The sequence below is a fragment of the Halyomorpha halys genome, unplaced genomic scaffold (assembly GCF_000696795.3).
Source record: "Halyomorpha halys isolate HHAL.00 unplaced genomic scaffold, Hhal_1.1 Scaffold326.1, whole genome shotgun sequence".
Classification (NCBI taxonomy): domain Eukaryota; kingdom Metazoa; phylum Arthropoda; class Insecta; order Hemiptera; family Pentatomidae; genus Halyomorpha; species Halyomorpha halys.
In genome coordinates, this window is record NW_027106117.1 from 261,329 (window position 1) to 272,032 (window position 10,704).

Sequence of the window (10,704 nt, forward strand, 5' to 3'; positions counted from 1 at the left end):
GAAAAAAAAAAAAAAAAGAGAAAATTTCTCTTGCTCATAATGTAAGAAATATATACGTTAGCATTTCACCATCCAACACAAAATCTTTTTTCATTGATACTTGGCAATTAGTTATTAAAAAATTCCATTGAACTACACTAAGTAACTTACTAAGTTTATCTTCACCAATAAATATTGTAAAACTTATTTTGTACAGATTCCCTCGACAATTTTACCCAACTAGTATTCCAACAGATAGAGTAAATATAGTGTTCAGTTATCTATTATAATCTTTCCATTAGTAGGTATGTGACAATTATTTGAGGGAATAACCCTAAACTTACAAATCTTTTTAAGTTAGTTGGCTCAAATCGCTCAACGAGATGAATGTTCAAGATGAATTCAAGATACTGAAAAAGTTTGGATATCATGTGTTTAGTCTGTACCTCTATAGATACATAAACATGTTTTTAAACAAGGGCTCAACCAATTAATAATTTTAATGACTAAAATTACTAAGTGATATTATAAGAATGTTTTGAAATATTTTAAACTCAAAAGATTGTACTAAATGTATTTAGCCTGTCCATTTCTGAATATTTAACGTTTTATCAAGCAATTTCTTTTATGGTTTAACTAATTCCCAATTTTTATGGCTCAAATTATTCAGTCAGATCCCATGAATGTTTTGAAATGATTTGAGCTCAAGATACCAAAAAATAATTAAATAAAATGTGTTTAGTCTGTAGGTATACAACAATTTTTTGAGCTAACGGCTTAACCAATTCAAACATCTGATGGCTTAAATTACACAGTGATATCCTTAGAATATTTTGAAACAGTATCAGCTCAAAATGGTAAAATAAATTATTTTATAGTTTAAGTATTCTTAACTTTTTGTCAGTTCAAATGGAACAATCCCAGCCCTGTTTTTTTAACTCATGAACTATACTGTTTTTAATTTAAATAATGCACAAATTAGGCATGAGTCAAACATAATTCTCACAATAGCCTACTATTGTTTTTTAATATATTACTGTAGGGTAGTTCCTTTTAATTTTTTTGGTTGTTAATATCACCATAGCATAAAGACAAGGTACTTATCCAACTTCAATTTCTAATTCAATAGTGTAGAAGCGATGGCTATTAATGAACTGTTATTTTAGACATGGGTTTTTTAACAGGTCAATTTAGCAAATTTCTAGCCTGACTTGAATATTTAAATCCACCTACCTACAGTCTAGATCTCTTAATAGTTATCTGAAATGACCCCTTAGCCCTTGGCATTCATGCTAGCTTATTTTAGAGAGATCAGCAGAGTTTCAATGTTGTATTTAGATAACTTGCATTGAGTTTGACTGTAGTCCCAATTCCTTCAGAGATGCACTACCTGAAACCAGTTAGCCACTAGCATAAGAACAAGGCCAGCAGGTTCACCTGAAAATCTGTCACTGCCTAAAATATCCATTCGTATAATAGCTATGAGGTCTCAGCAAGTATAATTTAGAGTTAGTATAACTTTTACAGATAGCCAAATCTTAACTGTAACATTAAAGAAATATTTTCCAGTAAGTCAAGGGTAAGTAGCTTTACCAATAGTATGCGTTGAATAGACATTCTTATTAATAATAAATTGTATATTCAAATGAACATGTTTTCCTAATATAGTTCATATTTTGAACGTATTGAGAAGAAGGATAGATATCCAATACAAGAGTTCTCGTATAGGTAAACTAGATATTCATATAATTTTCTTAATTATTAAAAAATAGCATAAATCGGTAAATGTCGGAGAAGTGCATTTCATATACTCTGACAGTAGTAACCTCAATATTGGAAAACACATCTATTTGAAAGATCATCCAAATTCTTAATCAAATATCAAGAGACAAGTTTTAGAATTTGTCCAAGTGCTATAATATAATAGTATCTGGTCAGTGTCTAGCTTGTTTCTGTCTACCAAGAGCACTTCTTTAATCTCATCAATAATGCTATCTGAAGCTAGAGGATTTCATAATATTTGGTTTATTTAATTCACTTTGTTTGTCATTTTAATAAAAAATAAAGTAAGAGGAAGGAAAATTGCAGACCTGCAACATGTGTCAAAATTTTCATTAAAGTTTTGTTTTTAAATATGGTTGATAAATGGTTTGTTACTGCTTTGAGTACTTTTTTGACCCCCTTCCAGACTTTCTTATTCTTGAGTACTATTTGGTCAACTAATGAACTTCCAACCCCTAAGGGATAAATAGTTTTAAGAATGATATAAAAAGTTTCTCACTAAACTTAAATGAAAATGTTGAAATTTTGAATAATAGTCCTTCTATTATTTCTTTAGAAAGGTGGTGGATGCACTTTTATTTAAAGCTTCTATAAGCCTTTAATAAGCATATTTTGAAGATTTTAACAAAGCATTAACCAAAAGTTTCCATTGACAAAATATTATTTTAATTAGTTATATTTCAAATAAAGATATATTAAAATTTTTTTCTAACATAATTGAGAATGAAACTATATTATTATTAATCAGTAACATAAAATGTTCTTCATATAAAGAATCTAAATTGTGATATTTAAACTACAGATATGGACTTACCAACTTGTTGCTCCAGACTTGCCCAATCTGTAAATTTCGGAGTCTTCAAATTTAACCCATCTGGTTTTTGAAATAAAATGGGATTATTGAACCCATTTTCAACCACATAACGGAATGTGAAATCTTCATTACGCACTTTATGAAGTATTGATTCCCCACTGTAAATCATAATAAAAATAAGATTAACATATTATTACAATGTATTATAAATTTTCAATGTTAAGTCTCAGATCCCATAAAATAATAAGATAAAACAGATAGATGATCAAAGAACACACAACGTCAACAGTATGAGCACTGTAAAATCTATATCACACAGGTTTTTCTACTATAACATAATTAGAAAACAAAATATGTCAATGAAAAAGGTTTTGGAAGAGGACCCAGTAAAAAATATCTTTACTGAGTGCATATATTTTGACTGCATCGATCCAGGTTAATTATCATTTGCTAGGTGAAATATTTAAAACATTCTTCTCTATACTAAAAATCTTTTAAAAGATTTTTTTTAAAACCAATCTATAAAGATGCTCCAATAAGATATAGTATTATACAAGATACTGAAATAAAAATTATGATACTATCAACTTTTTATGAGTATTAGTAAAAAGCATATAATTTCGACAATTCTTAACAAAGACCTATCTATATCATATAAACTTAACAAGTTTATGATATCAAAATAAACATTTTGTCTCAGTATTTAAAAATGGGTGTATGAAATGTACTTATGTAGTCTGAACATGAGGTAAACAGCCTCTCAGAGGTGGACCCTATTAATTTGAGTAACCTTGATGGAAGTTGTGCTAAATAATCCCTTTGGAAGTTAGGGTCAATGAACAAACATGAGATGGAGGTTCTGTTAATATCAGGTGACCATCTGACCCGTTAATATCAGAATGGTGGAAGTTGGCTGCAGGACTTGCATCAAATGGTGGCTCAAAAACTCAACAGTAGTGTCAACAGCAGCCACTTAAGACAGGGTTAGCATGCTTTATACAAAATGATAGGGAGAACTGTACTATGAGAAGCATATTATAAAGACAACTACGGAGGGAACCCCACAAGCCACAATCAAAGCCACTGGATCTCCTGGTAGGTGCAGACCGTGGAGTCAACCCTCTATCCCATCTTGGAAAATAACTACTGCTTATGAAATCCATAATCTGAAGAAATACGGACAAGGGAAAAACTCTGGGGAAGAAAGGAAAAATCCAAAAGAAATGACATGGCTAAATGGAATGTCAAGACTATGTTACAGCTGTGACAAATGAAAGATTGCTTAAGAGATAATTAAATATAGAATTGATGTGTCAACACTACTAGAAATATGATGGTAAGAATGAGGACTTATTAATAGGAGGGATAATTTTCTCATTTATAGTTTTTTACAATATAGAATAGGGCAATATAGGATCGGATTTGCAATAAATAAAACTATTAGAGATTCACTACTCGATCATGTAATAGGAGTATTTTAACTATTACTAATAGGATCTCCAGCAGGGAGTAGTTCGTGGCAGATTAGTGAGGAACAGCACTACCCCAGACTCTTAAGTTCAATAAAAGGAACACTTACATTGCAAACAGTACAATCACTCAAGCATACGGTCATATACAGTACTCACTTAAGGACTACCAACACAGGAATATTGAATAAAGGATACTGGCCCTTGCTGAGCCAATTACCCATAAAAAGTACATATGATTCAAGGACATTTAGTGAATAGCCTCGGAGGATAAATTTTTTAAGAAGGAAGCGGAGTGGAAAAAACTTAATTCACAAATGTTAGTGGTTAATATGAATTTATGCAGTGGAAACTGAACCTTAATTCAAGTTAATAATCCAATAAATGATGGAAACATTCTAGATAAAGAACAGTTTTATGGAGGCCTAGAGCATATTTTGATCAAGAACAAAAATAATAAAAGGAGTATTTTGGAAAAGTAATAACCATACGAGAAGACTTGGTATACTGGTACTTCATGGTAGGGATGGGACATCGATATTATTGGAATATCGATATTTTGTCTCCGATATCCGATATTTTGATATCGATATCGAGTAACCGATAATATTGGAATATCGATAATTTTCCTTCGATAATATCAGAATATCGGTTTCTAAAAAAAAAAAATATTAAGATATTTAACATATTTGGTAATATCGATATGGTAGATTATAAACAATATCCCGATATAATTTTATCGAAATATTGATATTTTGTTTAAACAGATTAAGAAAATTTAAAAAATAAAATAAAAATAGTTTATCAATATTTTAAATTGATAAAGTTATGTTACTTTCGATATTCAACATTGTTATTAATACTGATATACAAGATGAGAAACAATTTTTCGATATTTTTTCATCGAAAAATCGATATTTGGTTTAAAAAGATTAAGACAATTTATTAAAAAAATATTTTTATGATTTTTCGATATTTTAAATTGATAAACTCATGATCTTATCGAATATCGATATCGAAGATTAGAAATGATGTATCGATATTTTATTTTATAGAACTAACCTACTTAACTACTTTACTTACTTAATTAACCTAATTATGGAAGCAAACTATAAAATTTAATGAAAAGTTATAAAAATCAGTTTCTTGATACTTTATTTTGATGATTTCTTATTCATTTCGATATTCAACATTGCTAATAATATCGATATCGATGATTAGCAACAAAAGTCAGATATTATATATAGAAATATCGATATTTCGATAAAATAATATCGGAATATTGTTGCTAATGGTATTAGTAAATTATTACATCAACTCAAAATATCGAAATAAAGATGTAATTATCAAAATAAAATGTGAATAATCCATTTTTTAATTTTCTATTCAATTTTCTAGCATTTTCAAACAAAATATTGATATTTCGATAAAATAATATCGGGATATTGTTACTAATATTCTATATCGATTACAACAATAGGAAATATCGAAATAAATATGTAATTATTAAAATAAAATATCGATATTCCATTTTTAAATTTTCAACAATAAAAAAATTATCCGAAATACCGAAATAAATATGTAATTATCAAAATAAAATATCGATATTTCATTTTTTAATTTCCTATACAATTTTCTATTTGATAAAAGATTTCACTAAATTTTCACATCATAATTACTTTTTAAAAGTACGTCTCCTCAGTTCTTCAATGAAGTCATGTGACCCAGTGAGAAATTGCATCCCTCGTCTCCGCTCCATCATACTTTTTCTCCCACTGCTAACTATGCCTGAAAATATCGAAACATAGAACAAAAATCAACTATAAAAATTATGATATGGCAAGTTTATACAACAATATAACATGATATAATCAATGACGTAACAAAACATAAAACTAAAATATATATTTAATTAAAAACAAACATTGAAGTATAAATTTGCATATTTATTAAAATGAATAAAAAACATTAAGTAACTAAATTACTAAAAAATATCTAAATAGATAACTGAATTCTAGGATGTATGATTTTAAAACATTAGAAAAATATAAGAGAAAAGGATTTAATAGTGTAATATTTATATGATGAGCAACCTGAATTCTTATCTTAAATTGACATCAGTCAAGAAAAACATTTAAGATTTAAAAAAAAAAAGTATAACATACTGAAATGAAAATAAGGTTTTTAAGATTAAATTAATAGCTCGAGAACCCCTGGCCAAAAAGATGACTTATTTCACACTAAAGTTTGGTTATATAAATAAGTTGGCCATGACCACAAGCCTGATACAAGTACACATCTGTGATTTTGAAACTACTGGTTTAAAAATGGTGGCCGAGTAAATACAATAAATTTGCATGAAAAATGACTTATTTTATATCAAGAAAAGTAACATGATAGATAATAGGTCTTATACAGAAATTAAAATTAATGGTCTGCCATCATGTAAACACTGGACCTCTTTTTAGACAACAATATGATATTATTTCATACTTTATTAAACTTGTTGAATTCAAATATAGACCCCAAAAAAGATAAAAAATAGGCGTTTGCCAACATTTACTTGCTGGGTACTTACTATACAAGTCAAAATACTAATTTTTTGGACACCAAAATGGTGAAATTTAATACTGTATGAATTATGTCGCATATATGTTACAAATATGGAGTCAAAAAACTATTTTACAAAAATGCCTGCTAACAAATACTCACTAGTTACTGAAGGCAAATGTACTCCGGTCAAATTAGGATTTTTTGCTGCCTTATTCTATTTAGTCTCACTAGTTTCAGAAATATAAAGAAATTCTCCTGAGCAATGCCTAATAGAGCCACATGAATTTAAGATACCAAGGGAAGGTGGAGGAAAGTTCAAAGGTTCCTTTTTTCAGTTTATGTCACATACAAGCAACTGAAGGACCAAATACTCAAATGTGTCATGAAATTTATACTGAGAGGTAAAATTAAAATGAATACCCCTTTTTGGATGGCTGAGCTCGAAGAGATGAAGGTGGAAAGAGATGTGGCTTGGAGGGCAGTAAAAACAAGTGGTTCCCAAAGAGATTGTATAACCGTTAAGACAAAAGAACGGTATCCTTAAAAGACGCATTATAACTTTGAAAAGGGAAGTATATAGAAAATTCCTCGAAAACATGAATTTTAGAAAAGATGGAACCAAAGCATATAAGTTCTTATCTAGGATCAACAGGGATAGTACCGATGCCAACGAACCTATGATAGATAGTTTAAAAGTATTAACTAGACAGGATGATATTGCCAATAAATTTTGCAAGATTTTTGCTCAAACTAGCAATAAAATGCCTCGCATAACCTCGAACAAGGAAGCTAAGAGTGAAATTAATGAGCCATTCTCTATGAGCGAATTGACACTAGCCCTAGAGGACACAAAAAGCGGAAAGGCACCAGGTATAGACGGCATACACCCTGAGTTCCTCAAGCACATAGGCTCAAATAGCAAAAGCGTAGTTCTAAAGTTCATTAATTTAACATGGGAAAGAGGATACATCCCAGACCTTTGGAGAAAATCACAGGTCATACCAGTTATTAAAAAAGGTAAACCACAATCCAGTGGCACTGACGAGTGCCTTCTGTAAAGTTGCGCAAAAAATGGTTTTGAGGAGACTCCTGTCTGAACTATACAAAAACAAGAAGGGCTTATCACAACATCAAGCAGGATTCATGAAGCATAAAGATACTATAGAGAATATAGCTTGTCTTTCCCAGGCAATTAAGGTAGGATTTCAGAAATATCAAAGTACGCTAACTGTCTTCATTGATTTCAGATCAGCATTCGACCGAGTGTGGAGAGATAAGCTAATACTCAAATTAACCCTTATTAAAATTGATGGAAAACTGATGGGCTGGATCAAATCATTCCTTTCCCAACGGCATATTTCTGTGAGGTATAGGGCAAACACATCAGGATTCAAGCAAGTAAAACATGGACTCCCTCAAGGAGTAGTACTGAGTCCAATTCTATTTAATATTATGATTAATGACGTCATAGATACATTGATGGAGAAATCACACGGTACTGAAGTGTTACTGTATGCTGAAAACTTGATAATCTGGGAGACCAGCAGTAGGATCGGTGTTCTTGAAAAGTGGGCCCACGATACTTGAGATAAGAGAGCCTCTGACTGACTTGACTAAACAAAGCGTTTGGACGTGTTCATATGGTATAGTGCTGGATCTAATAATGCCCATCAACAAATCCATGACCCCAGCGGAAGAACTAAGGACTGTGGCATTGGCCACTATAGCCGAGTGCTACCCTGAGCCAGAATGGATCCATATATACACCAACGGGTCAGCTACAGAGGCAAATAAAAAATGCAGGTGCAGGTGTCTATAGTAGCCTGTTCCAACTGTCAGCACCTGCTGGAGCAAACGCTACCAATTTTGATGGAGAAGTAGCTGCTATTACTTTAGCTTTAGAAAAGCTTACTCACGCCTGAGCAAAGAAGATAGTTCTGCTGTCGGATTCTAGGGCAGCACTGCTGGCAATAGCGTCTGAACATTCCTCAACTAACGCTAGAATTCTCGCATGCCGAAAATACATAGAATGTAAAAGAGAAATACTTAAAGTATTGGTAATGCAGTGGATTTCAGCCCATTGCGGTATACCTGGGAATGAGGAGGCGGATTGACTTGCACATAAGGGGCTAGCCAACGACAGCCGCTTCTTCCTATCACCATGGACATGGCGAAAGAAATAACCCGAAGCGCTATCACTGAAAGAGCAGAGGAAAGGAGTAGAGGAGAATGAGGGGGCAAGAGCTCGGCGGCATTGCTACATCCTAAGAGGCGCCCTCCATTGACTTTACTAAGAGTGGTGTCAGTGGCATGCTTCAGGTTGGCTACTGGACATGACTATTTGCGGCACCACCTGAAGAGAATAGGAGTGACTGAGTCTTCAGACTGCGTCCTGTGTGGAGTTGGTGAGATGACTGGCGATCACATATTTGCATGTGCGGAAACGGCGGACTTGATTACGGACAGGAGTTACTTCAGCAAAGCTAAACTATACTGGGCTGTTCGAAACAAAATGGCAGAAGTGCCTCCTTTGGTGTAGGAAAAAAAAAAGTTCATGTCACATAACAGTTAAATGGAAATAAAGTTATTCTCTCAAAAATTAAAGCTTATTAAATTCCCTACAATATAGTATAATCTATTTCCTATTAAGTACCTTCTCCTAAATAATAACCTTATTTCAATTTTCAAGGGCTTTAACTCTCTGTACTTGTTATTCATTGTTTATTAAAACATACATAATGTTTATTACTTTGATATATAATAAAGAAATATATATGAATGAATTAAGTATACTTTTTTGATATCTGAGTTGCAATGTGGGTAATCAGAGTCTAACACAATACCTTCAAAGTAAATAAAGTATATTTTAAACATTCGAGCAGGAAAAATATGTCATGTGGATATTAGTGTTTCCTCCTGATATCAGAAGTATTCCCTCTAAACACATGTTGGAACTTATATACTATAATACAAGAAGACTTCTAAATAAAAAGTGACTCCTATGAATTATATTATTATTAAATTATACTACAATAGCTTTCATTGACTTATAACTTGAATTAGCTAACAGCGCAGAAGTAATAAAATTGCAAATTATAACAAAATGGTTTATTATTTAAAGAAATTATTTATTCATCATAAACAACCTTATTTTTATTATATTTGTACCTAACAAACAATAAAATATATGGAGAGTTCACTCACATAACGTTTCTTACCATAACATACAATAGTACTATCTGTTTACTGTATCTTTCCTATGACTAATACATTTGTCAGTAATTTGTTTATTTATTGATAAATATTATGATCTCCCTCAGCCTTGGGAAATGAGTAATAGTGATATGAAAGTGCACATTCCGGACTGAGTAAGAGCCCTAATTACTAATACTAGAATGTTTTCCTTTCTCTCCTTCATTAAAAAAAAAAGAATGGGTTCCTATGAGAATATTGCCAAAATACTATTGATTGAAATACTATCATATTGCTAATATTAGTCCGATTTAGATCTTTTTAAAAGAATTTTATCATCTTTAAATGACTACAATATAATTATAAAAAGTATGCTTATTGAGTTAAATACAAATAAATATTTTAACATTATTTTATTATTTGTTGAGACTTGGTTATCTGGAGTCCGGGGACCTCAAAACGTGTATTAACATCAAAAACTCGAATTCAAATTTTTTCATGATCACAATACTTCACCAAACTATATATTCCAGTTATCACAATAAGTGACAGTAAAAAAGTGGTTTATCCAAATTTCCATTCACCCTCCCATACTACCTAATATTGTTATCTGTTCATGCTTCTCACAGTAAAACTCTTCTTACTCCTCATGAACGAGAGTACTATAAGTGCAAGTGCCATGAAACTTGCCACAGACAAGTGAGCAATGTATGCAGGCTTTTCTAAAACAGTTTAATGATATGCTGATTTCATTAGGTCACTACTGAAAACATTAATGAAAGGAATATGGTCCGGGTGCGGTCAAAAAATTCAAATAGTAGAATTATACTATTTTATTGAGCCAACGTTTCGCCCCACGTTACAGGGCTTCGTCAGGGCTAAAAAAGATACAAACACATAGTTACAAAAGGAAAA

The 10,704-nt window shown here is 31.3% G+C and overlaps 1 protein-coding gene across 13 annotated transcripts in view; it reads right to left on the minus strand.

Moving 5' to 3' along the window:
- The window catches only part of LOC106681312 (lysine-specific demethylase 7B), a 49,264-nt gene that overhangs the window by 21,827 nt on the left and 16,733 nt on the right, over window positions 1-10,704 (minus strand). For all 13 annotated transcript variants that reach the window (XM_067053668.1, XM_014421560.3, XM_024363485.2 and 10 more), the window contains 2 exons: window positions 5,724-5,832; window positions 2,576-2,733 (listed from right to left, as the gene is read on the minus strand). In XM_067053668.1, coding sequence (XP_066909769.1) covers window positions 2,576-2,733; window positions 5,724-5,832 — 267 coding nt within the window. The remainder of the gene's footprint in view (window positions 1-2,575; window positions 2,734-5,723; window positions 5,833-10,704) is intronic.